General features: G+C 53.6%; 1 protein-coding gene across 1 annotated transcript in view; it reads left to right on the forward strand.

Moving 5' to 3' along the window:
- The window catches only part of JAG1 (jagged canonical Notch ligand 1), a 35,257-nt gene extending 18,551 nt beyond the window's left edge, over positions 1 to 16,706 (forward strand). The window contains exons 6-26 of the mRNA XM_043478905.1: positions 1,653 to 1,783; positions 2,179 to 2,298; positions 2,992 to 3,105; positions 4,198 to 4,311; positions 4,879 to 4,992; positions 5,404 to 5,450; positions 5,789 to 5,962; positions 6,461 to 6,611; positions 7,418 to 7,582; positions 8,013 to 8,126; positions 8,593 to 8,706; positions 8,786 to 8,899; positions 9,025 to 9,141; positions 9,612 to 9,639; positions 10,074 to 10,159; positions 11,809 to 11,922; positions 12,561 to 12,670; positions 12,752 to 12,985; positions 13,197 to 13,328; positions 13,712 to 13,862; positions 14,535 to 16,706. Of these exons, the coding sequence (XP_043334840.1) occupies positions 1,653 to 1,783; positions 2,179 to 2,298; positions 2,992 to 3,105; positions 4,198 to 4,311; positions 4,879 to 4,992; positions 5,404 to 5,450; positions 5,789 to 5,962; positions 6,461 to 6,611; positions 7,418 to 7,582; positions 8,013 to 8,126; positions 8,593 to 8,706; positions 8,786 to 8,899; positions 9,025 to 9,141; positions 9,612 to 9,639; positions 10,074 to 10,159; positions 11,809 to 11,922; positions 12,561 to 12,670; positions 12,752 to 12,985; positions 13,197 to 13,328; positions 13,712 to 13,862; positions 14,535 to 14,992 (2,902 nt within the window). The 3' untranslated portion in view covers positions 14,993 to 16,706. The remainder of the gene's footprint in view (positions 1 to 1,652; positions 1,784 to 2,178; positions 2,299 to 2,991; positions 3,106 to 4,197; positions 4,312 to 4,878; positions 4,993 to 5,403; positions 5,451 to 5,788; positions 5,963 to 6,460; positions 6,612 to 7,417; positions 7,583 to 8,012; positions 8,127 to 8,592; positions 8,707 to 8,785; positions 8,900 to 9,024; positions 9,142 to 9,611; positions 9,640 to 10,073; positions 10,160 to 11,808; positions 11,923 to 12,560; positions 12,671 to 12,751; positions 12,986 to 13,196; positions 13,329 to 13,711; positions 13,863 to 14,534) is intronic.
- The last annotated feature ends 10,229 nt before the right edge of the window (positions 16,707 to 26,935 follow it).

The following is a 26,935-nucleotide window of genomic DNA, read 5'->3' on the forward strand; positions in this document are numbered from 1 at the left end:
CTTTGTGGATGCCTGTTTTAGGGTCAGTATTTTTATTTGTTTTCTTTTGAAGTCATCCGTGGCCTCTTGTGGTTCCTTTTTTTATGCTTGGGGATCCAGCTCTCATTAATTAAGAGCTGAGGGCAGGTCCTCAGCTGTCTCTTCTTGCATTTTGTTAAGCAAATTGAAGAGGTGTAGCGAACCCTCATTTGGGAGGGAATTGGGGAAAGACAAGAGAATGCTATTTCCAAATCAGCTCCCTCTTAATATCTACCTTCTAGGCTGAGAGTATCAAAAGCATCACCCTGAGCTCCCACCAACTTGAGTGTCCACTTTTAAAGAAATTGCTACCAAAGGATTGACTTTGTTCTTATTTTACTCCATTAAATAGTCATTTGTCATTTAGACTGAAGTTTCATTTCAGATCAACCGGAATCCTGTGTCTGATTTTTAAACCGCACATCCTGGTGGTTCTCTGGACTGGGGCGTGGATGGCTTGCTTTTAGAAGTTAGGAAGTGGTTAGTCAGAATTCTCAGGGGCTAAGTTGACTCGCGGCCATGGGTGATTAGCTATTAGCTGGATCCCTATAATTTTCCCATGACGAGGGTTTTTAGCCAGCCTTCAGCTCTCTGGAAGCAGAAAGCCTTTGCATGTTGGGGTGCTTGTTTTCCCAAGTGCAGCTGAATGGCCAGGAAGGGGGAGACGGTTTTGACAGGGCTTTGGTGGCCCACCCTGGACATGCTTGCCTGTCGCTCGCCCTTGCTCACTGCCCCTTCCTCTGCCGTGGGGTCCCCTCCCCTCTGCCCACCTGCTTGCTGAAGCTGCACTTCTGAGAAGATACAGTTGCAGAGGGCTTGAAACCTGAGGGAAGTGTAGCTGAGCCCTGCCCCGGTGAAGGTGTGTGCGTCTGGTTTTGTTTGAGGACCAAAGGCACTCTCTGGCCTCCAAAGAGTCCGATTAGCGATGTGCTTATTTATAAAGGAAACGCACCTCCCTTCCCCAATGCTGGATAAACTGAGTTGGCTCGGTTTTTGCAAAGTGAGAAATAACTGCTATAGAATAAAGAGCATAAGCAGCCGCGATGGTGGGTCATAGGTCACCCACAGAGCTGGCTCTGAGCACGGTTGCTTTCCTCACTCTCCCTGCAGACAGGTGTCCAGAAATCCAAGCCCATCTCTGCGAGGAAGCGTGCCCCCTCCCTCCTTGTCCCGTCTCAGGACGCCTCCTTGGGAGGCAGTTTCCTGCCGCCCTTGATATCTTGTCGTGGGCTGCAGTCACGATGCGCTCTGAGAGGGCACCCAGCGGAGCTGCGGTGTAAAGCTCGCCGCGTTTGCAGGACATGTGCGTGGCTGCTGTCACTGGAGGGCAAGCCCTCTCCTCTGCCCCCAGGGCTTGACTGATTCCCCTGGGCTCCTGCGGGAGCCTGAGGAGAGAGAGGGGCTTTGTGCAGGACGGCCCTGCGCGGGCCTCTCCCCAGACAGGGCCTGCCTTTTGTCGGGGGTCGCCTGGGCCCGGGAGGGGCCCTTGGTCCCTCTGTGAAAACGTTTGTTCAGAGGGAACCCCTGGACGGGCGGTCACCAGAACTGGCGAGCCTGGGCTTCGAGCGCCTGTTTTCCGGCTCGGCTCCCCCCGCCGGCTCTGGAGGGTAAGGGCTGGCGCTGTGTGTCCACAGGTGTCAGTACGGCTGGCAGGGCCTCTACTGCGACAAGTGCATCCCGCACCCCGGCTGCGTCCACGGCACGTGCAACGAACCTTGGCAGTGCCTCTGCGAGACCAACTGGGGCGGCCAGCTCTGCGACAAGGGTGAGTCCCGGGCGCGGGGACAGGGGCGGCCAGCTCTGCGACAGAGGTGCGTACCGGGCGCGGGGACGGGGGTGGCCAGCTCTGCAACGGAGGTGCGTCCCGGGCAGGGGGACGGGGGCGGCCAGCTCTGCGACGGAGGTGCGTCCCGGGCAGGGGGACGGGGGCGGCCAGCTCTGCGACAGAGGGGCCTCCCGGGCGCGGGGACAGGGGGTCCACTCTCCTTTACTTCTGTTTGTTGGGGCTTTTATTCCGAATCTGCTTGAGCTTGCCTTTAACGCTGTGAATTTGGGTCTGTTTCTCTCGGTTTTAGCTTGTAAAGAGGAGTGGGTCTAGGAATGCAGCAGGTGGGCAGCCTCTCTGATCTTTGAGAGACTTCTTTGGGGTCTTTTTGGCAGATCTCAACTACTGTGGTACCCATCAGCCGTGTCTCAATGGGGGAACTTGTAGCAACACAGGGCCTGACAAATACCAGTGTTCCTGCCCCGAAGGGTACTCCGGGCCCAACTGTGAAATCGGTAAGTGGTCTAGGCGCAGAGAGAGCCCCTTTTCTACTCTTTCTGTCCGCTCATCTCAAATACCCTTAGAGACTTGGGAACGGTGAAACTGACCTCGGGGTTAAGACCTGTGCTCCCAGCAGCTCTGTGGCTCTCTGAAACCTCCCTCCAGTTGCCCAAGTGTTCTGGGTGTGGCTGATGGCCTCGGGGCGGTGTGTGCAGGGTAGTGACCCAGCTCCCAGTCAGAAGCTGGGAGAAAGGTGACCAGAGAGCTTAGCGAGAAAGGTGACTTCTTTTTCCCCAGACACAGCGGGGTTGTGTCCCACACTTGCTTTCATTTCTTTTTTTTTAAGATTTATTTATTTTTAATTGATGATTGGTTTACAGCATTGACTTGATTTGTCATACATCAACATGAATTGATATGTTGTACGTGTGTTAACACAGGTGGACCTATGTCCTCTGCCTCTTGAATCTCCCTCCCACCTGTTTCCACCCCTCTAGGTTATTACAGAGCCCCAGTTTGATTTCCCTGAGTCATTCAGCAAATTCCCTTTGGCTGTATATTTACACATGTTAGTGTATACGCATCATTTCTTGAACAAGCTCGAGCTGGTGGCCCAGGGGTGGGCTGTGGGTGGGGTCGGCGGGGGGGCTCGCGTCCGGTAGCCTCTTGGTGGGCGTCCCATGCTGACGGCCCTCTGGTGTCCACAGCGGAGCACGCCTGCCTCTCTGATCCCTGCCACAACAGAGGCAGCTGCAAGGAGACCTCCCTGGGGTTCGAGTGTGAGTGTTCTCCGGGCTGGACTGGCCCCACGTGCTCCACGAGTAAGTCCGGGCTTTGACCTGCGTCCTTTCTCGGTGTGGGGCCATGGGTCACTGTGTCGAGATGCAGGACTGTCGAGGCCCCGCGTCGTCTCCGTGGGAGGGATCAGACGTGCTCCGAGGCCCTGCCCCGGGGAAGTCCCCAGGCTCCCCTGTCTGAGGCAGCCCCCTGAGTCAGCACGTGCTGCTCTGGCGGGAAGAGGCTCTCCGGGAAAGCTGCTCCCTCTGCATGGCCCCCGGAGGCCCGCCTCCTCTAGGTTGAATCCTGGGGGCCGTGGTTCTCCTCGAAGTCCTGCAGACGCCACCTGTGGGGCAGGTTGTCACTACTGAAGCTCACTGTGGGGACAAACATTTTCCAAGAGGGACCAGGGCTACCAAGTTACAGACGTGTGGGTCCTGCCGTTTCCCTTGGAGGTGGGGGTGTTGCCAGGCCTGAGGGCCACTGTCATCTACTCCTGATAGCAGGAGGCGACGCAGTTAAGGATTTGGTTCCGGGCTTGCGGTTGCCCCCGCCCACCGCCTGTGGGACTCTGGTTGCTGCCAGCCGTGCCCTGTTGCAACAGAGAAGGGTGGCTTCCTCTCTTCCCGTCTCCTGGGGCATGCAGGCTCAGCAAGCAGGCTCACAGGGAGAGCCTGCCACCTCCTGAGTGTGCGGGAGACCACCCCTCCAAAGGCCCTGGAGTCCAGTGCGGAAGTGGGAGGCTGGGTACCCCAGGCATGTTATTTTGGGAGAACTCTGTGAGCAGATAAGAATGTGATGTTTTCTCACCAGTGAAGAAAGTTATTTATCCTTACCACTCCTTAGCAATCCCTGAGCTGCGATGAAACGTTTCTTCAGAGATGGTGTCCCAAATTACCAAGGGCTGACGCCCCGGGATCCAGCCGGCTCTCCTGCCCGCTTAGGTCGGGGATTAGATGAACTGGGCCAGTGAGGGATTTAAAGCTGAAATCGGGCCTTACCGTCATCGTGGCTGTCACTTGTAGCAGGCGCCTGGCTCTTAAGTGAAGGTCCCTCACGTGAGGGGTGGGGGTAAACTACCTGATTGTCAATGGACTGAGGTTAAGCTGCCAACCCTCTCCTCTCTCTGTCAACAGACATTGATGACTGTTCTCCAAATAACTGTTCCCACGGGGGCACCTGCCAGGACTTGGTGAACGGGTTTAAGTGCTTGTGCCCGCCCCAGTGGACTGGCAAAACGTGCCAGTTAGGTAAGAGAACTCCCGCACCAGGGTTAGCGTGAGTCCTCTGAGCTGCTAGGGGAGATGCATGTGACCGGCAGTGCCAGTTCCGCGCCATCCCTCCCGAGAAGTCGTTTATTATCGAGGGTCGTGCCAGCGAGCCTGGGAGAAATCACGCGTATGCAAATGGCCTGGCTCTCGGAGGCCCTGTGGGAAAGTCGTGGGATTCCTCGAACCATGTCAATCGTCTGTCCGAGAAGTGTTCAGCTGGGTTCCAAACGGGGATGATCTCATGAGGAATGAGCTGTCCGCATTCTTTCTGCCACTTTTAAATCCCAGCAACTAGGCTACGCTGGGTTCTGCACCGAAGTGCTTGGTGCTCTCTGCCGGGCGGTTGGGGCTGGCTGTTCACAGCAGCTGGGAAGTTATCAGTTAGCGTGCCTTATTGGGTTATGGCTAGGAGGATTCAGATGTTCCAGATAGTATCTCTTATTTAGCGAGCTTATTGAAATGCCTCACTTCAGACAAGCTGTTGGTGGTTTTTTTGTGGGGGTGGGGTGGAACCCTATTTCTCACTGTCCATCCTCTTTCCTTTAGATGCAAATGAATGCGAGGCCAAACCTTGTGTAAACGCCCGATCCTGTAAGAATCTGATTGCCAGCTACTACTGCGACTGCCTCCCAGGCTGGATGGGCCAAAACTGTGACATAAGTGAGTGAGCTCTCGGCACTTTGATTTTCACGACGCCAGGGTGTCCAAGGTGTTGGCCAGCTATGTGTACTCAGGCTCCAGGTTTAAGACTTGAGGAATAGAAGGAAAACCTTACAGAGGGAATGTTTTTGGAGAGGGAGTGTTCGGTGAAAACATACTTGTTATCGGGCTCATTAGCTGGTAAAACGGCCGTACACTGATAAGGTGGTTAAAACAATGATGTGAAGTTACAGCAGCTCAGTCTGGAAGAACTGGGGAGTGTTCCCACCCAGTAATAACCTTCTCTCACAGGAAGCTCACAGGAAATCTGCTTGGAGGTTTCTAATCTGTCCTGAGAGCAGAAGGCTTTTCAATTAAGCCCAATTTCAATGTAAATTGCCCCTCTGATGTGATGACTTGTTTATTTTTTAGATATTAATGACTGCGTTGGCCAGTGTCAGAATGATGCCACCTGTCAGGTATGTAAATCTTTGCTTCAATCCAAACCTTAGTGATTGACAACAAGCCTTAAGATTGATGGGACCCCGGGAAAGCTCTGACCCTGGGAGATTTTAAACTGCAGGTGAAAAGTGGGGCTCTGGACGCTTCACCCGGGCTCACGTTACCCCAGCCTCTCTCCCGGGAATCATCTTGACAGCATGCGCATAGAAATTCCTCTCACACGTTTGGAGAGGCGTGGCCTCTTTTTCAGTGAATCGGCTGAACGGAAACAGCGACCCTGAACCACCGAAGCCCCGCGTTTGTGCAGCACCTAGAACAAATGCATGTGTTTCTCCCCCTCCTTCTCCTTCTCCAGGATTTGGTTAATGGTTATCGCTGTATCTGTCCACCTGGCTATGCAGGCGACCACTGTGAGACAGACATCGATGAGTGCGCCAGCAACCCCTGTCTCAACGGGGGTCACTGTCAGAATGAGGTCAACAGATTCCAGTGTCTGTGTCCCACTGGTTTCTCTGGGAACCTCTGCCAGGTGAGCTAGGCTGGAGCGCGGATGGCCAGGTCTTCAGAGGCGTCCCCTCCTCTGCCCCCGTCCCCCGACACTGGCTGGAGCCTCCTCTTGCTATAAGCCGTGAAGGGAGGATGCTGAGTGATTGTCTTCCGGGTGACTGTTGATCTCTCTATTTCTCACTGGAGGATAATTGCTTGTGCGATGTGTCGGTGTCTGCCGTACAGCAGTGTGAACCAGCCGTGAGGACACACGTCCTCCCCCTCGTGAACCTCCGTCCTGCCCCCACCAGCCTGTCAGTGTCTTTTTGTCAGTTTCACCCCAGACCCAGTGCTCTCCCGCTCTGCCCTGTTTTTTTGAACGCTTACCTGGACAGTGTCTGGGACACAGCTGTAAATCCTGCTGCGTGTCCCCCTGACAGAAGCAGTTGGAAGGGTCACACTCCGGGGGCCGCTGCCCCAGAGGAGTCATAATCACGCCTTTGCTTTACTTTGCTCCCTGCCCGGGCCCTGGTCCTCACAGCTGGACATCGATTATTGTGAGCCCAATCCCTGCCAGCACGGCGCCCAATGCTACAACCGCGCCAGCGACTATTTCTGCAAGTGTCCTGAGGACTATGAAGGCAAGAACTGCTCCCACCTTAAAGACCACTGCCGCACCACCCCCTGCGAAGGTACCGCCCGCCCTGCTGAGCCCTGGCTCCTCTGCCAGGCCCCTCCTCCTCTCTGGCCATTTGTCACTGCCCTGGGACACTCGAGGGGAGTGTAGATTGATAGCCCCTTTGGAGGGAAGCCAGAACACGTGGAAACAATCTATCCAGGCCGCCAGTGGGGGGACCATGCCTGCAAGTAGCCTGGGGAGAGAGGGAAGTTCATTTAGCATCCCGTCCTGGGACAGGCTGGTCTGCAAGCCCAGACTTTCCCTGGGGCACCCATTTCAGCAGAGCCTTCTGCCTTGGTGGTCTCTGCACCGGCTGGTACAAGAGCCTCAGGCTACGTGTGGTCCAGGGCATGTAGAGAGCGATCAGGGCAAGTAGAAACCCTGATGTACCTAACTTTAATTCACTTAGATGTAACTAGCGCCTTTGGCTGTGTGAGGTGGCTCAGCCCATAGGTTCTGTGAGTCTGTTCTGCCGCCGCGTGTGCCACTGAGTGGAGCGGAAAGCCGTTCCTCCTCCTCAGCCAGCTTCCAGAAGAATTGGCAGATGTAGCCGGAAGGGTGGACAGGGCCTGCATGCATGAGCTTCTTGGCTCCACAGGGAGAAAATGCCTCAAAAAAAAAAAACTCTGCATGGAGTGTCGGCTTTACCTGGCACAGTGCACGCAGCACATTTTTTTGCCATCTTGGCCCCCGAGGTGCCCTGTGGCTTCTTACCGCAGCAGCCAAGGGCACTTGCTTCTGGGAGAGCAGGCGGTGTGGGTCCTGGGTTCGGGAACGCCGGGTCCCTGGCGGGGCGCTGAGCCCAGGTCTGTCTTGCAGTGATTGACAGCTGCACAGTGGCCATGGCCTCCAATGACACGCCGGAAGGAGTGCGCTACATCTCCTCCAATGTCTGCGGCCCCCACGGGAAGTGCAAGAGTCAGTCGGGAGGCAAGTTCACCTGTGACTGTAACAAAGGCTTCACCGGAACGTACTGCCATGAAAGTAAGACCGCGTGGCGTCAGGGCCGGGGGCGAGCACCCCACCCTGCCTGGCCTAGCCGTGGGGTGGGGATGGGGCCTGGATCCTTCTAAGTGAGACCCATCGGGGGTCCAAGACCGAGGTGGCGTTCAAGTGAGATCACTGACACCTCTGGTCTCCAGCACGTTTGTTTCAGAAGGTGCTGAAACCTTCATCGATAGGGTGGTCCGCCTTCCGTAGCAGTTTCTTCCTGACTCTCACTGAATGGACAGGTTGCCCTTTGGAGGCGCCTGCTTCCCCAGCTGCCTGTCAGGTTCCGGGACAGTCCTGATGGAGTTCAGCGTGGCGGTGTTGGGTGGCTCTTCTCGGGAGGAGCTGGGAACTCCTAGGCGAGTGCTGGCGGTGGCCTCGCTTGTCCCGCGTTCACCCAGGTTCTGTGCCCCTCCTTCTGCAGACATTAACGACTGTGAGAGCAACCCCTGTAGAAACGGCGGCACCTGCATCGACGGCGTCAACTCCTACACGTGTATCTGCAGCGGCGGCTGGGAGGGGGCCCACTGCGAGACCAGTGCGTCAGGCTCCCTGGGGAGGCAGCGCTGGGCGTGGGGGGCAGAGGCAGCCCGGCAGGCCTTTCCTTTTAGTGAGAATGTCTGGAAGCCAGGCCCCAGCAGCTCCTGCCCTGGGACAGGAGAGCCTGTGTGCTGTTAGCAGTCGATGGTGCTCATGCCAGCCCGTGGGAGGGAGCTTCTGTGGAGATGCTTTGAGAATTAGCCCCTGGAATTAGGACGCTAGACATCCCAGCTTACAAAGAAAGGGGTCATCTTTTCCGCCCATTCTGAGCTCAACTTGCATGGCTTGTCCTAGGCTCCTTTTTTCCTGGGAAAGGCTGAGCCTGCCAAAGTCCTGGGTTGGCTGTGCTGGTTTTTGAACTGGGAGTGGAAAATGGGGTGAAGGTGGAGAGGCACACCTCTCACACGTCATGGGGCGTTGAAGGGCCTGGGAGTGTCTTCAGCGGGTGTCTGCTCTCCCTGCAGACATTAACGACTGCAGCCAGAACCCCTGCCACAACGGCGGCTCCTGTCGCGACCTGGTCAGTGACTTTTACTGCGACTGTAAGAACGGGTGGAAAGGCAAGACGTGCCACTCACGTAAGTGGGAGCTGGCGGGGACCCTGGCCTGTGTCAGGGGCGGGGGGCGGCCTGGGCCCACACCAATCTCCTCATACAGGGGACAGCCAGTGTGACGAGGCCACGTGCAATAACGGAGGCACCTGCTATGACGAGGGGGACGCTTTCAAGTGCATGTGCCCCGGAGGCTGGGAAGGCACAACCTGCAACATAGGTACGTTCCGCCCCCGCGGGCGTGGGCGCGCCGGGCAGCCGAGTGCCTGGGACCGCTCTCCGGGGCCCCTGTTCTGCTCCTCGCGAGGTCTCCAGAGCCTCAGGGAGCGTGGTCTTGTCTCGCAGCCCGGAACAGCAGCTGCCTGCCCAGCCCCTGCCACAACGGGGGCACCTGCGTGGTCAACGGCGAGTCCTTCACGTGTGTCTGCAAGGAAGGCTGGGAGGGGCCCATCTGCACGCAGAGTGAGTGACCCCCTGACCCCGAGCTCTGCAAGGGCCCGCCCTGACACCCGGGGCTGGCGATGGAAAGCAGAAGCGGAGCTGTGTGATGTGCATCGCCTGGGCCTGTTCTAAGGCCTTGATGGCAGGCAGCCCTGCCCCGGGCATGAGAAAGTCACCCACGAGATAAGTGGACACAGATGGCGGCTTGCTTCCCGGCCCTGGTCTGACCAAGAGCCATTCTCACAGCCCCCTGCCCAGCCCGCCCGGGGCCTCTTCCTCTGTACCAGTGTCCCACGGTGACTGAAGCAAAGTGTGATGTGGGCCTGGTTCCAATTGAGCAGGGGTCTGAAGCTCCTTCTGCTGGCGTTAATGACAGCCTTATCGTTTGGGTAGCCTGGAAATCACAGGTGTTTTCACTTAGGGCTAAGACGACTTCGCTGTTAAGTTTTTTAAATTTTTTCCTTTTTTTTTTTTTTTTTTTTACTTTGCAGACACCAATGACTGCAGTCCTCATCCCTGGTAAGCATGGTGACCTGTTAGGCAGGCACTTGTTGGCTGTGACAGGTGTGGGCCTCTCCTGGGCCTCTTGTGTAAAATCCAGCTTCTGATTCAGGAGGGCTGGGGGTTGCTGCAGATTCCTTTTTTCTGACAAGCCCCCAGGCCATGCCCTTCATGCTAGTCCGTGGGCCACACCTTAGTCAGATGGTGTCCGCATTTAGAGCAGTGATGCTTAGACTTGGCTGGACACAGCAATCACCAGGGAGGGTTCAGTGCCTGGGACGCGACTGGCGCTCCTGCAGCCAGGAACTGTGAATTGGACGCTCTGGTGGGACCCAGGCGTTGGTGCGGGTGGGCAGGGCTGAGAGCTGCCCATCATAACCGGCGCGGGGCCACCTTTGGTGGGGGCAGGGGCAGACTGGGAGGTGGTAACCAAGGGGCCCTTGCTCTCGTAGTTACAACAGCGGCACGTGCGTGGACGGTGAGAACTGGTACCGCTGTGAATGCGCCCCCGGCTTCGCTGGGCCCGACTGCAGAATAAGTAAGGATCACCTCTGACTGGTTTCTCCCCACCCCACCCCTTAGTCCAAGAGTTTTTATCTTTCAAACAGTGATGGCCATGGTTCTAAGCAGCCTTGACAAATAATCTCCTGCTTCTACCTGGGAGTAAGATGCCCCTGGCTGGACTCTCCCTCCCACGGGCCACCTGGCCCTTCCCTGGGGGCACAGCCTGCCTCGTTCTTGGGGAGAGAGCCTCGGCCACAGCGTCTGATGGTTAATCGACTCTGAGGCTCCTCCCTGTGATGACATGAAGTGATGGGCAGGGATGCACAGCCACAGCCATGCTGGTGGGGGACAGACCTCAGCCACAGGAAGGGCTTGATCAGGCCCCACTGAAATGATTCAAACAAAATGAGGTCAGGAAATGCAGTTTTTTAGGAAGTTTACAGTTTATTCTGAGCCTTTTCCCTACTTTTTTACATGCCCTTCGTTTTGCCCAAAAAAAAAAAAAAAAAGGTGATACATCAGTTGTGCTTCTTTGTGTGTGTTCTTCTCCCTCAATAATGATTTGAAGTTTTACTGGTTCTCCTTGAGGTCCCTAAGTCTGGATCTCCAAGAACTACTGGGTGGGGGAAAGAAAAGTGAAAGTGAAGTCAGAGTCGTGACCAACTCTTTGTGACGCCATGGACTGTAGCCCACCAGGCCCTTCCCTCCATGGGATTCTCCAGGCAGGAATACTGGAGTGGGTTGCCGTTGCCTTCTCCAGGACGTCTTCCCAACTCAGGATCTTCTTGGGTCTTCCCAACCCAGGAATCGAACCCAGGTCTCCCACACTGCAGGCAGACTCTTTACCGTCTGAGCCCCCAGGGCCTCCACTGGGTGGGGGAACGTTGTATCTGTTTCATGTTTCTGAATCAGGGATTGGCAGGTTATGCAGGTTGTGCCCTGGGGGCCAATCTGGCCCACTACCTGTTTTTATAAATAAAGTTTTATTGACCCACAGCCACACTCTTGTCTACGGGCTGTCAAGGGTTGCTTTCATGCTGCGAGAGTTGAGCGGTTGTGACAGAGGCCCGCAAGCCTAAGATACTTGCTGCTAAGTCACTGCAGTCGTGTCCGACTCTGTGCGACCCCACAGACGGCAGCCCTCAGGCTCCCCCGTCCCTGGGATCCTCCAGGCAAGAACACTGGAGTGGGTTGCCATTTCCTTCTCCAGTGTGTGCAAGTGAAAAGTGAAAGTGAAGTCGCTCAGTCGTGCCCGACTCTTAGCGACCCCATGGACTGCAGCCCACCAGGCTCCTCCATCCATGGGATTTTCCAGGCAAGAGTACTGGAGTGGGGTGCCATTGCCTTTTCCAAAGATACTTGCTAGCCTGACCCTTTTCAAAATCTTTGCTGGCCTTTGTCCTGTAAATTACACTATCAGAGAAAAGGAGCATTTAATTAAAAATTGCCGTTTCCCCGAATGAGAAATTCTCAGCTGTTAGAAGTCAGGCTAGTGGTGACCCTTGGTGGCAGTGACTGCAGACTTGGGGGGAGTACTGATGATCATTTCTTCATTTGGGTGCTGGTCCCATGATGAAAATGCACTCAGCCTATACTTAGGCCCACAGATCCTGTCTGTGTGTTTTATCAGAAGAGCATTGGTGCCTCCCATTGGAGCCTAAACTGGAACTCCATCTCTCCTAGATATCAACGAATGCCAGTCTTCACCTTGTGCCTTTGGGGCGACCTGCGTGGATGAGATCAACGGTTACCGCTGTATCTGCCCCCCAGGGCACAGTGGTGCCAAATGCCAGGAAGGTATGGGGGCCAGGTCCAGCTGCTGTGGGCCCCCTGGGCTGAGCGGGCATTGCAGCCACCTTTCTGACTAGTCATGTGTGGACACTGTCAGGGAGAGAACATAGGACATCCACTGGAGACCCCCAGGAACGGGAAACCTGAGGGTCCTTTGAAAATAGTCGCTGTTAGTTTCAGCCAGCTTTTGTCACCATGATGCTCTGTAACAGCCCTCCCCAACCTCTGTGCCTACAGCAAGCAGCTGTGATGCTCATGGGCACCCAGGGCAAGCAGAGTGATGCATGCCCCATGCTGGGCGCCCAGTTCTGTTCTGTATGCCACCCCCCGCCCCTCTTTTTGGACCGGCACTGTACCCAGGGCGTGTCCTTTTCCTGGCAGACGGCAGGCTCTTAAGGGGCCGTGCTCACTCCCAGGGAAGACTCTGCTCACTCCCGTCCCTGGACGCTGCACTGACCAAAGTGGTCAGGTTGCCAGGTGCCGGGCCGCTCAGGGGGAGGAACATTTGCCTGTTGGGGAGCAGCTGCGTTGTCACGGGGCGAAGGGCGACGGGCGTCAGCACCTCCCGCCGGGCAGGGAGTGAGGAATCAGGGGGCCCATCCCCAGAAAGGGCAGCTCCTGCCACTCACGGGTCTCCGCCTCAGTTTCAGGGAGGTCGTGCGTCACCGTGGGGAGCGTGATGCCCGATGGGGCCAAGTGGGACGCCGACTGCAACGCTTGCCAGTGCCTGCACGGGAGGGTCGCCTGCTCCAAGGTAGGCGCGGCCTGGCCGCCCGCGTCCCGGGGCCGCGCGGACCGCCGGGCGCCCCCTGAGCCGCGCCGTCTGCCTCCGCAGGTGTGGTGCGGGCCCCGCCCCTGCTCGCTGCACAGAGGGCACGGCGAGTGCCCCAGCGGGCAGAGCTGCGTGCCCATCCTGGACAGCCAATGCTTCGTGCGCCCCTGCACCGGGGTGGGCGAGTGCCGGTCCCCAAGTCTCCAGCCCATGAAGACCAAGTGCACGTCCGACCCCTACTACCAGGACAACTGCGCCAACATCACCATCACCTTCAACAAGGAGATGATGTCGCCGGTATGCAACACTTCTGGCTGGCTCTGGAGAGGTGGGGTGTGTCCTCTGCTTGCCCTAAAGCAGAGGCATCACGAGCTCGGATCTCTTCCTTAGCCTGGATTCTTGTCCTTCACCCAAGCTCGGCTTGCATGCAGCCTCCCTTTCAAGTAAACAGCAGTCGTTTTTCATTCCGCTCCCTTACTCATGTGTGGATTTCAAAATATCATTCTAGGGTCTCACCACGGAGCATATTTGCAGCGAACTGCGGAATTTGAATATTTTGAAGAATGTTTCTGCCGAATATTCGATTTACATAGCTTGCGAGCCGTCTCCTTCTGCAAACAATGAAATACACGTGGCCATTGTGAGTATGAGACCCATTCACACCTAATCGTTTCATTGGAAGTAGCCCACAAAGGTCACTCAGCTGGCATCCAGATGAGCAGATGCATGGAAGGAGAGCTTGACGTACATGTGTTAGGTGCCCAGTCGTGTCTGACTTTTTGCAACCCCATGGACCATAGGGCACCAGGCTCCTCTGTCCATAGGATTTCCTAGGCAGGAATGGTGGAGTGGTTGCCATTTCCTTCTCCAGATCTTCCCAACCCAGAAATTCTCCTGCATTGTAGACAGATTCTTTTCCATCTGAGCCAGCAGGGAAAGGCATACATGTATGGGCAAATAATTTTGAGTAAAAGTGACTGGTGAGTGTCCCTGACCCCCGGGGTCTGCTGCTGCTTTTTCCAGTCTGCTGAAGACATCCGGGATGATGGGAACCCTATCAAGGAGATCACCGACAAAATCATAGATCTTGTCAGTAAACGTGATGGGAACAGCTCGCTGATCGCTGCCGTTGCGGAAGTGAGAGTTCAGAGGCGTCCTCTGAAGAACAGAACAGGTAGGTGGTGGGGTAGGAGTCCCTTTCTGTGAGGACCGTCCTGTCCAGCTCATCAGTAAGACCAGCACAACCCGCATCCAGGGAAACCCCCAGGCGGGAAGTTACCTGCTGGTTCCCTATTCAAGGACTCCCATTTTTAACTAGCGAGAAGACAGAGGCCGGCTGCCGGGCCAGGATCCCACGGCTGTGGGCAGAGGCGGCTTGACTCGTCCCCTGCCTGCGGGCTGTCTCTGGCTGCCAGGCAGTGTTGCCGTACCCCGAGTACACGTCTTCGTGGAGCCTGCCTTGTGCTCCGGTGTTGGGGAACAGCGCATCCTAAGCGCGGCTTTGATTGAATGGCTCAGTGGCCCTGCAGGGCAGCCGGGGGCCCCTGGGGTCCCTGGAGCATCACTGTGCTGTAGCCGGCACGGGACCCCCCGGGGGCTGCAGCCAGGCGTCCCAGGGCCCTCTTTCTGAGGATTCTGAGAACCAGCTTGTCTCGTGAGCTGCCTCAGCAGCCAGACACCCCACCCCTGGCCCAGACAGCCCGCCCCACATGGAGGTGGGCATCCGTCTGGGCTGCCGTCTGGCCTGATCTCTCCGGGGAGGCCGGCGGGGAGAGGCGGTGCGGGTGGGGAGGGGCCGGGGCCGCAGGGTGGCTCACCGGGCCCCCGCCGCCGCCCCGCCGCGCAGATTTCCTGGTGCCGCTGCTGAGCTCCGTGCTGACCGTGGCCTGGGTCTGCTGCCTGCTGACCGCCTTCTACTGGTGCGTGCGCAAGCGCCGGAAGCCGGGCAGCGACGCGCGCGCCGCCGCCGAGGACAACACCACCAACAACGTGCGCGAGCAGCTGAACCAGATTAAGAACCCCATCGAGAAGCACGGGGCGAACACGGTCCCCATCAAGGACTACGAGAGCAAGAACTCCAAAATGTCCAAAATAAGGACACACAACTCGGAGGTGGAGGAGGACGACATGGACAAGCACCAGCAGAAGGCGCGCTTCGCCAAGCAGGCCACGTACACGCTGGTCGACCGAGAGGAGAAGCCCCCCCACGGCACGCCGGCCAAACACCCCAACTGGACAAACAAACGGGACAACAGAGACCTGGAGAGCGCGCAGAGCCTCAACCGCATGGAGTACATCGTATAGCAGACGGCGGGCGCCGTCCGGGGGCTCCCGGGGATCCGCTCCCGCAGCCGCCCCGACTGCCGCGCTCCGGCCCCACGCTGTCCCGGGCGTAGAGTCCCGTGTTAATTTAAGTTCTGACAAGCTGGCTTTCACTGGCAGTGGTAGTTTCTGTGGTTGGCTGGGTGGCACCGCACCGCAGCTATGCAAATGCCGGGCCCCCCGCCCCCCGCCTGCCCGCACCTCCGGATCAGGCTCCCAGGAGATCGCCCAGCTTCCATTTCTGCCAGATGTCCCGATGGTGATGCAGTCTTAGGACCATAGTTTTTATTTATATTTATTGACTCTTGAGTTGTTTTTGTATATTGGTTTTATGATGACGTCCAAGTAGTTCTGTATTTGAAAAGTGCCTTTGCAGCTCAGAACCACAGCAACTATCACAAATGAGTTTATTATTTATTTTTTTTATTGTATTTTGTTGTTGGGGGAGGGGGGACTTCGATGTCAGCAGTTGCTGGTAAAATGAAGAATTTAAAGAGGAAAAATGTGTCAAAAGTAGAATTTTGTATAGTTATGTAAATAATTCTTTTTTTATTAATCACTGTGTATATTTGATTTATTAACTTAATAATCAAGAGCCTTAAGACATCATTCCTTTTTATTTATATGTACGTGTTTAGAATTGAAGGTTTTTGATAGCGTTGTAAGCGTATGGCTTTATTTTTTTGAACTTATTTTCTTATTACGTGTTGCCTATAAGCCAAAATTAAGGTGTTTGAAAATAGTTTAAGACAATAGGATGGCCTTTCGTGCCTGGAATACTGGTGGAATTTTTTTTTTTTTTTCGTACGACGTCAGATATTTAAAACCCCGACTGAGGCAGTTTGAGAATTAGTCTAGAACAGGTTTTTTTTTTTTTTTTTTTTTTAGACTTGAAGAGAGACAGGCAGATGATCTGCTGCCTAGCAGTTTAAGGGAACAAGGTGAGCTGTGACTAAACATAGCCGAAACATGAGTGGTTGAAGATCAATAAAAATATCAAATTAATTGTGTGAAGTTGGAAGCACACCAATCTTATTTTGTAAATTCTGATTTCTTTTCACCATTCATTATGTAAGACTCATTTGATTTTTTTATCTACTGCATTTAGGGAGTATTCTAATAAGCTAGTTGAATACTTGAACCGTAAAATGTCCAGTAAGATCACTGTTTAGATTTGCCACAGAGTCCACTGCCTGCCTTAAGTGAGGAAATCAAAATGCTATGATGAAGTTTAAGTTCAAAAAGGCTTATTCAAAACTGATTTTGTTAGTTCACCATTGAGACCGTGAAGACCCTTTGTATTGTCCTCTTAGTGTTATACGGACATAAACTTGCATCTTTGTGTTGTTCCTGGCAATACATTTTGAAAAGTCATATTTATTAAATTTTTTGTACGAAAACATGGACCAGTGTGGCCTCTTCTGAGCTTACATAGTTCTGCCCAGCTGTGCCTCTGCCGCCGGCCTGGGTCTGTCTGGTGATGAGGATGCGAGAAGCAGGCTGTACTCCTCGGGGGCCCAGAGCGGGAACGGCAAGCCTTTTCAGCCATCACCTTCATCTTAAGTTCTTGAAACCCCTCCCAGAGAGGCTGCTGTGACGCTGGAGCTGTGAGAGCCCCATCTTGGGGGCCTTGATGCCCTTGTTATTCGATAGCGAGTGTGAATACTGCTTGAATAAACACCACTGGATTAATGGCCTGTAGTGTGGACGTGAATTGTTTTGAGCAATTTGGGGGTGATGCCCACCTCAGAGGGTTTTAAATAGCTTGGAATCGGTGCTGGGGGATTAGGAGGGAGGCAGGATGCTTTCTCTTCCTTCTCTGGCTACTTGGATGAATAGGGCTGTCCTGGCATCACTGCGGACCACGGCTTCTCTGGCTACTTGGATGAATAGGGCTGTCCTGGCATCACTGCGGACCACGTCCTCAAGGCTTTGTGCATGCTCGTGCTTCCAGGCTGGCCTATGGGAGGAGGTGATGCCAGGCTCCGGGGTGAGGGCCCATCTCACTGTTCATCACCTTGCTCCTGGGGGTGAGCCCACGCGGGCCTCCCTCCCGCTCAGCCCTGGATGCCAGTGCTGGGCTGCTTCCGCCGGTGACAGGCAGGAGGGCCGTGGCTGTCACTTGCAGCTGCTGGGCCGAGGGCAACAGGCATGCCCACGTGGTGTCGGGAGTGTGGGGGGGGACTCTGCTGCTGGCACCTCTGCGTGGAGGGTGAGCCGCCAGTGATGGGCTCGTGGACAGCTTCCAGAAGCTTCGGGGAGCTGCCAAGAGTGCCCTCCTCTACGCAGGAAGCCCCAGCTTGCCCTCCTCCCAGCCGCGGCTCTCTGGCTGGGCACCCCATCCAGCCTTTGTGGTGCACGTCCAACTGCAGCACCAGGCTGAGCGGAGGAAAAGCCATGTGGGTGTTGATCTTGCTTCATTCTTGGGACCCTTCTCTTTCTACCAGGTTAGGAGCTGTGTCCCAGCGGGTGTCGTGGTTAATGGATGGCAGGTTGAGGCGTCCCTGTTGCTTGTGCATGAGTGGGGGTGGGGACGGAGTTCTGGCTCATCAGGGAGGCGGCCCCAAGGAAGAGCACCTAGACGAGCCTGGTCCCTGCCGGCTCCCCGTCCCGGGGCGGCTCTTTGCGGGGTGGGGTGGTCCCTGTGACAGCTCCCCATCCCGGGGCAGCTCTTTGCAGGGTGGGGTCAGAGGGAGGAGCAGACCGACCAGTAGGACCAAGTCTGAATTCCAACACTACCTTGCTCTGGTGGTTTGTAAACTTGAATTCTGTAGGACCCCCAAATTCCCTGGATAGTTGCCAGATGCTTGTGTGCCAAGAAAAAAGTTTGATGAGCCTCTTGCAGTTCTTTGTTCTAAGAGACGAGTGATCTCGAGATTGTTATTTCAAGGAGCCGTCTGTGCAGGACATGCTGGGTGGTGGAAAGGAGGAGACAGGCTCATCTGGACACAGTTCAAAGCCAGGACCTTGGTTGTTAAAGGCGGTTGTCACCTTTCTTCAGATGGCAGGCCTCCTGCACTGGGGTCCTGGTTGTCCTGGGGGCAGGAAAGTGCAAGAGAAGAGCCCCAGAACCGCTCCCCCACTTCCCTGGAAAGTTCTGTGCCCTCTATAATCAGGCCCTGGGAGATGAAGAATTTTCCGTTCAGAAATGTGATGAACTAGAATTCCAGCATTAGTACATATATACCATGAAACTCCAGGAAAACAGCAGCTCAAAGCTGGTTGCTTTAGGATGGGAAACTGTCCTAGGACTCCAGACATATATATACAATGTAGAGTTAGAACAGAAAATGGGAGTATAGCTTGACTAAAAGTCCAGTGAGACTGGATGATGAGCAGAGAAGCAGAACTTGCAAAGGTGTTTCTCTTAAATGCAGAATCCCAGTCCTGGCCCCTGACTTGCTAAGCGGGGCCTGGGAACCTATAGTTTTCAGCAAGCTATCCCCTCCTCCCCCCCAGCTTAGGTATGGCAGACTTTGAAAACAGCGTCACCAAAGTATTCAAGCTCTTCCGTTAATTACAAGGTTTTTCCTCCTCGTTAAACTGAATTAAGCAGTCTGGAAGCCAGTTTGTTGCTCAATTGCCACCTGACATCATTTTTAAGTAAATCAATTGCACTACCCCTTGAGCAAGTTGTGGTGTAAGCGCTTCATTTTATTGGCTGATCTGAGGGGTCAGTGAGTCAAAGTTAACTTATTTGGTAATCTTTCTTAGGTAGCAAAGAGCCCAAGGAACCAGCCTGTGGGTTTGCCTCATTTCCAAATGGCATACACCTGTCGACCCCAAAGTGAGCGAGGGTGTGGCAAACAACCAGTTGCTTTTAAAGAAAAAATACAAAACTCCCACTGGCCTGCAGAGGTTTGCAACTCGGGCTGAGCTAGGTTCCAGCACTTCCGCTTCCATGGCGGCTTGCTTTCTTGCCTCTGCTGGGAATGAAAAGCAGGAGTCAGAGGTTCCGGGGCTGGGAAGACATACAAGCGCTGGGTTATGGGAAGCCTCCTCCTGCTAATGTGTATTTATACTTTGTAAGCTCTGATTCATCTGAGCGTTGAAACAGAAATCTGCTTCCTGAGGTTCTGTTTTTAAATAGATAGTTTGCAAAAACAACAATTATTTTTCTTAACATTTTTTTTCCATCCCACAAGCAGCTAAACATTCCCGACTCAGGCTATGTCAGGCTCTAACTATGCCAACAGACAGCTTGGTTATCAGAAGTAGAAGCGTGCCCCAGGGCAGTTTTGTGGGGTTCTGGCCCCACAAGTCTTAAAGACAGAGTTCAGAAACCATTAGGGCGATCATGTTGCGTCACTTTAAGTCCTTGAGATATTCCTGGGTCTGTTAAGAATAAAGAACTTCCCCCTGTGAACAACTAACTGCCTTCCAATGGTGGTTGAGGGCAAGTGGGGGTGATGGTTGCAGGGCTCGGGTGCCGCCGCCTGGGACAGAAGGGCCTGCAACAGCGTGGCACCCTCTGAGATGGTGTCACGAGGGTGTGGCTCCCCGGCTTTGGACATAAATTCTACCTGTGTTACTTGCTCTTGCATGCCAGGCACAGGCTTCTGGCTTAGACTGTGTTTCTTTCAAGTCCTGGGCAGCTTTTACAAGTCTTAAATTATGTATCATTATGCATGGGTCCAGTATTAACCTGTGATACGCAAGTTGGGGAAATTAACTTGGCGAGTAAAGGCTCTAAAGTCCAATAAGAACCTTGAATCGAGGCCTGCCCACTGCCCTACACCCCACCTCCCCCCGCACGCCTCCCGGGCCACTCTCCACATCAGGGCACCCAGGAGCTCAATTACCCAGAGAGGGAAAGCAGATGCCGGCACCAGCTTTTTTTTTTTTTTTTAAGGGAGCTCTCCTGGCAGGGACAGCGGGCTCCGCCTCCATCCCAGGGGAACACGAGCTGGCAGCTGGCTTCCTAATGACCACTGGGCACCCAGAGGGGTTGGGCCCGGCTCTGTTTTCCACCTGAAAGGGGAAAAGCTGCTTTACTTCAGCCTTTCTCAGAAAAGTGCAGCTGAAAAGCCTTCATGGGAGACTCACTGGATATTAATGCAGTCGGAGACCTTCCCAAGCAAAGGATCTGCCCTCTCTTGCTTCCCCAGGTGGGAAAGCTGGGACCTAGAGAGCATCGGGGACCCTTTCCAGGTCACACTGAGTTAGCAAGAATTAGGACTAGAATCTGGGGCTCCTGCCAGCTGGGTTGCTGTGTTTTCAGCGTCTTCTGGGGATTTGTCAGGTTTATCTCCAGAACCTGCCCTTGATGTGATTGTCAAAGATGCAAACTTGGGAAGTGAGCAAGGGACCAAAATGAAGGCACAGGATGCCACCAGAAAGTCAGTGTGACCATCCGAGCTTTGCCTCCTCCAGACTCTGCCTAGAAATTGACAGCTTTACGACCCCACGAACAATACACATTCCCCAAACCAAAGGCAGACCGGCTCCGCTCCTTTAGGGGCGAGTCCCTTGTTCTTTGCCAGCTTCGGATTTCCTTTTGAGTTTCTGCTTCACGGAATTAGAAAATGAATCGCAGGAAAAGAGGCTGAGAAAGGAAAGCAAGCGACAGCCGCCTACATCCTGCCCCTCCCTCTGCGTTGCACGCACAGGCGCACCTCACCGGGTTTTCAAGAGGGTCCGAATCGGCGGCAGCCGGGAGGGAAGGCCGGGCGGGGTCAGGTGACCGCAACTGCAGCAGGCCCGCTCTCACAGCCCCTCCACCATGCTTGCCTCCAGGGCAGGCTACAGAGCAAACAGCACCCGAGCAGTTAAAAGGACTCAAGTTCCCAGGCGGCTGAACGTGATGCCATCCATGGCCAGGGCCAGCACAGACACACCCGGGGATTCCCGGAACCGCCCGTGGGCCACTGGCTTCTCCCACGTCTCCCCACCCGCCGAGGAGGGGCCGGAGCGGATCCCACGTCTTTAACCTGTTCCTCACGCTGGGGAGGCCAGAATTACGCGCTTTATGCTAAAGTTTCCTATGCGCCAAGGCACCCTCGCGGACCCGTTTAGGAAAACCCCGTCCTGGAGACAGAAATGTACACCCCGCCAAGTTCAGGATGATGACAGTCAGATATCCTCGGGGGCTCTCTGGCTCGGCAGGACTGTTTCTGGAAGTGTTTTTGAAAGAATCCAAGGCACCAATCAGAAAGGAAGAGCACCAGTGTGAAACAGCAACAGGTTTGCACAAAACTAAGGACGAAGAAAGACGTAAAAGAAAAGCAGTGTGGGGGTGGGGCGCTGAGCGAGACCTCCCACCCTCGCTGCGTCCAGGGCTGGTATCTTTACCTGAGTTCTTGGTCCAACATCGGTAAAAAGGCCTGAACTGAAGGTAAACTGATGCAGCTACTATGGAAAACTGTCTGAAGATTCCTTAAACAACTGAAAATAGAGCTAACCATATGATCCAGCAATCCTACTCTTGGGTATATACCTGGAAAAGATGAAAGCTTGAACTGAAAAAGATACATGCACCTCAGTGTTCATAGAAGGGCTTCCCCGTGGCTCAGATGGTAAATAAAGAATCCGCCTGCAGTGTGGGAGACCTGGGTTTGATCTCTGGGTGGGAAAGATCCCCTGAAGAAGGGCATGGCAACCCAGTCCAGTATTCTTGCCTGGAGAATTCCATGCACAGAGGAGCCTGGCAGGCCACAGCCCATGGGGTTGCAGAGTCTGACACGACTGAGCGACTAACACTTTGACATTCAGTGTTCATCGCAGCACTGTTCAGAACAGCCAAGACATCTGTCCATCAACAGATGGATGGATAAAGCAGATGTGGTATAGAATATTATTCAGCCACAAAAAGAATGAAATATTGCCATTTGCAGTAACATGGATGGGTCTAGAGATTATCATATCAAAGTGAAGCCAGACAAAGATAAATATCATATGAGATCACTTATATGTCGAATCTAAAAAACAGTAATACAAATCAACTTACTTGCAAAACAGAAACAGACTCACAGTCAGAGGAAAAAAATCTTGTGGTTACCAAAGGCAAAAGGGGAGAGGGAGGGGTAGATTATTATAGAAGTATGGGATTAAAAGACACATACCACTATGTACAGAATAAACGCTGAGGGTTTGCTGTATAGCAAAGGGAACTATAGGCAGCATCTTGTAATAACCTGTAATGGCAAAGCATCTGAAGCCGTCCACCTGAAACTAACACAATACAGTGAGTCAACTGTAGCTAAATTCAGACAGACAGGCCTCCACCGCGGCCCGAGTGGCCACCTGTCACTTTCGCCTTCTCAGCTGCAGAGCCAGCCCCAGCCCTGCGCATTCAGGGCCTGCACCCCGGAGCCACACCTCCTTGATTCCCCTGCAGCGCTTTCTGCCCTGGGTCCTGGCGCAGATATCTTCTGCCTGGGCGGTGTTAGGCTCACGCCACTGTGGCTCAATAGAAGTCTCTGGGCTTTGGGGTTTAGACAGGCCTGGATTCTCAGTTCTGCCACTTACTAACTCGGGAAAGTTTCCAAAATGCTCCGTGCCTCAGTTTCCCTGTCTACAAAATGGTGACCAGAAATGTGTGTCACTTGGTCAGTATACACAAAAAGGGACAGCAGCAAGAATGAACGCACTCTCTGTATTTCTCTAAGTGTCACAGGAGACCAGAATCTGTTAAAACCTGAAGTCCGGTTAGATTTCAATGACTGTCTCATTCTCACTTTTTAAAAAATCTTTTGGCCATACTGCACAACGCGGGAGATCTTAGTTCCCAGACCAGGGATCGAAACCCTTGCCCCCTGCATTGGCAGCATGGCGGCACTGGACCACCAAGGAAGCCCCCCGTTCTCTCCTTTGAACTGCACCTGTGTTAGAGAAGAGCCACGGGCTGTTGGATCTGGTGGTGGACGGCCCCTAGAGACTCCTAGCCCCTGGTTATTTGACCAAACACGAATCCAGGTGAAGGATTAGTGAAGGGATTTTTTTTTTACATAATTAAAGTTCCCAAATCAGTTCACCTTAACATGCAATGATTATCCAAGTGGAGATTTTAAAGCAGGGAGTTTTCTCTGGCTGGTTACAGAAGTCAGAGAGATTCAAAATAGGAAAGGGATTCAGTACAAGGGGTTTCTGCATTAGGTCCCGAGAAGAGCCCGGCGATGCTGAGCGCTGCCCACGGCCAGCCGCCAGCAGACCTGGTACCTGCGTCTCTGACTTGGAGAGTCCTTCCTCCATGGTGGAGCCGCCTGAAGACGCCTTTCTAGATGCCCCAGGCTCCGCCCAGGCGGGCTCCGCCCTGCTCTGCAGGGTCAGGGAGCAGAGGGCACTGCAAGAGGCTCACAGGCAAGCATGCGAAGGAGAATATACCCCGCAAAGCAAAGCTGCTGTTTCACAAGGCCCTGTCCACACCGGCATCGTTTGGGGAAGGTCTTCCAGGCCCCTCCCGCGAGAACACATTCCCAGCGCTGGCCCTGTGTGTCCCATGGAGATCGGAGGTCGTCCTGATTGACCATCCCCTCCTCCCTCTGACAGCAGGCACAGACGGATGGGCTGGCCTCAGTCCTCACAGGCACCCACGGTGGCTTTGGGAACGAGCACTCCACATTCTTCTCACCAGCTGAGCCTGTGAAGGAGGAACTGAAAAGGCCTTAGGAGCCACTGGGCCTAGAAAAATCCCCAGCCAATCCATCACCTGCTCCTCTGGAGAAGGGTCTGTCTGTCTGTCCAACCGCAATCCAGAGGCAGGTGTCTCGAGAGAGAGGCAGGCAGGGCGAGTGAGAGCTGGAGCCGTGTCCACCAGGGTGTGTCCATGAGCATGTCTGTGTGAACATTTTGTCCACCAGTTTGTGTATCCATGAATATGTGTCCACAAATGTGTGTCCAGGATCGTGTCCATGTGTCTGAGTGTGTCCATGAGTGTGACTGTGTAGATGTGTCCATGTTTGTGTGAGTTCATGAATGTGTCTGTGTCCATGAGTGTGTCTGTGTCCACCAGTGTATTGTGTGTGTCCTGAGTGTGACTGTGTAGATGTGTGTATATATGCCCATGTGTAATGTCTTTATGTTTTCATCCACTACTGTGTGCCTGTGTGTCCACTTGTGTGTGTGTCTGTGTGTTCATGATGTCTGTATGTGTCCATGAATGTTTGTGTCTAAGTGTGTCCATGAATGTGTCTGTATGTGTAGCCATGTGTCTGAAAGTGTCAGTGTGTGTCTGTATGTCTGTGTCCATGAGCGTGTGCGTCTGAATGCGTCTGTGCTCATGACTGTATGTCCATGAATGTTTGTGTCTAAGTGTGTCCATGTGTCTGTATGTCTGAATGTGTGTCCCTGTGTGTGTGTGCATCCACTACTTTGTGTCCATGAATGCGTGTGTCTGCAGGTCTATATCTGTGTGTTCATGAATGTTTGTGTCTAAGTGTGTCCATGTGTCTGTATGTCTGAATGTGTCCGTGGGTGCATCCACTACTGTGTGTCCATGACTGTGTGTCTGTATGTCTGTGTGTGTCCATGAGTGTGTGTGCATGTGTCTGTGTGTGTCCAGGAGTGTGTGTCTGTATGTGTCCATGAGTGTGTGCGCATGTGTGTGTGTCCATGACTGTGTCTGTATGTCTGTGTGTCCATGTGTGTGCATGTGTCTGTGTGTGTCCATGACTGTGTGTATGTCTGTGTGTGTCCATGAGTGTGTGCGCATGTGTGTGTCCATGACTGTGTGTCTGTATGTCTGTGTGTCCATGAGTGTGTGCACATGTGTCTGTGTGTGTCCATGAGTGTGTGCATATATGTCTGTGTGTGTCCATGTGTGTGCATATGTCTGTGGGTGTGTCCATGAGTGTGCGCATGTGTCTGTGTGTGTCCATGAGTGTGCGCATATGTGTCTAAGTGCAGAGACGACTGGTAACAGAAGACGGGCGAGAGGGCGTGGGAGCCTGGGACCTTATTTATAAAAGCTCTTCTGCCCTGAAGCAAGTCAAACTCCCCGCTGAGGAGCTGCTTTTTCTTCCTCCCTTTTGAGCCTTGCTGCTCAGCTGACCTCTCCCCCACGGAGGTCACTGCTCCGCTCGCCCTGGGCACCTCGCCTTCTGGGACTGGATCGCTGTGGAAGCCTGCAGAGCAAAAATTCTTCAGCGCTAATTTCTGAGAGAAAAGCTGTAGTAAACCTCATGAAGCAGTCTTTTTTTTTTTTTGTAAAGAAACACATGCACGTTATGATCTTTGGGTAACTGTGGAAAAAAAAACAAAACAGAAAGCAAACACGAAAACTGCATAGCACCAGACTCCCCTCCCACAGCCTGCTTCACCTCCTAAAATAAATCAGGCTGGGGGATGAATGAGGTTTCAAGAAATGTAAGTGAACTTAAAACACAAGGTCAGCATCTCCGTCCTAGGTAATCCTTCCGAGGATGAGAAATTCTCTTCTTTTTCCCACAGGGTTATTTCAGATGTGCTTTCTGAGCCAAATTATTTTAAAAGCGTTCTTTCTTCCACTGTCCCGCCAAATGTGAACTTGAGATTCACATGCACTTTTGAGAGCTTATTAATGATATTAATGATCGTGGATCAAAGGCAAAGCCCAGACAATTACTTAGGTGCTTTAAAAACCCATCTTCTGTAGGAGGGTAACAATTTCTCAGTGCCGGCAAAGATGAAGCTGGGCTCTGATGTGTCGAGTGTAAAACGCCAGAGCTAACTAACACAGGGGGATTTTCAGAAGAGAGAACGGGTTCCTCTGTAGGAGTAAAACGTATGCCGACTGGTGCCTTGTCACCTAAGCCTCTTCCAGTCATTTGAAAGTAGAAGCATTTTGGGTTTTGGAGTATATCTGCATCCCAGCGTTGTGGGTTTCTGCTGTGCAGCAAAGCGCATCAGCGGCAGGAACACACGTCCCCTTTCTCTCGGGCGTCCCCCCCGGGTCGTCACAGAGCCCGAGCTGAGCTCCCTGCTGCATGCAGCTTCCCACGGCTGTCTGTCAGGCCCAACTCTGACCTGCACAAAGCCCTTCTTCTCAAGGAGACTCAGCTCTTCGTAGACCCTGCCTCTTCTAGCATCCAGTATTTAGACACACAAAAACTGCCACCCTGACTTTTAAACAACAGTTCTTAACTATGGCATCTCATGGGAATTTGAGGGGCTTTTAAAATCGCCGATGCCTAGGCCAAATCTCAAGGATTCTGATTTAACTAGAAGCTACCAATGACCCACAAGGTCCTTCCAATGTGTGGCCCGTGTCCATACACTGAACCCATTTTTAAACAGACGAGTTTTAATGCATAGAGTGGTACGGTAACCTCGGGGTTTTACGGAGCCATGCGTGGCACTTACTATCAAAGATTATTTGACAGATGAAGAAACCGAGGCCTGGGAAGTTACATGACTTGTCTCCAAAGCATAGGAACCAATTGGTGGCAAAGTACCGGGGTTGGCAGCAGCACCAGGCAGGGAAGAGTGGCTTTCCTGGGCTGGGACTTGGGGCCTGTGACCGAATACCAAGAAATGGCTTGGGTGCAGTGGCTCTCCGCATTTCACGCACAACTATTCAAGTGTATCATCCCAATTGGATACGGAAATGCTTCTAAAAAATTATGCATAGGATCCAAAGGGAAATATATTTACAAGCAGCCAGAGAGGGCTCATAACCTGTCATTAAGAGGCAGCGCAGAGAAAGAGGCAGCCCAGGACTTCAGTCAGTGCTGCTTCCAGGGCTAGATGCACTTCGAAAATGGAAAGGAATCCCCTTGGGAAATGTCATGATTCTCTGGAAAGAAGTCAAGGTCGCATACTTTAACCCCTCACTAGAGGAGTCTATCTCAGCTCACAAATGGGAGAAGTGGGAATATAGCTACATTGTAAAGACCACCCCTAGTCTTACATTTAATCACAACATCTGCACAGGGTGTTCCAGGCCTAAATTTTTAGGGCCAATGTTTCAAATGAGGAGCTCCTTTGATTATTTAATACAGTCTTCAAACC

This window comes from Cervus canadensis, chromosome 10, assembly GCF_019320065.1.
Source record: "Cervus canadensis isolate Bull #8, Minnesota chromosome 10, ASM1932006v1, whole genome shotgun sequence".
Classification (NCBI taxonomy): domain Eukaryota; kingdom Metazoa; phylum Chordata; class Mammalia; order Artiodactyla; family Cervidae; genus Cervus; species Cervus canadensis.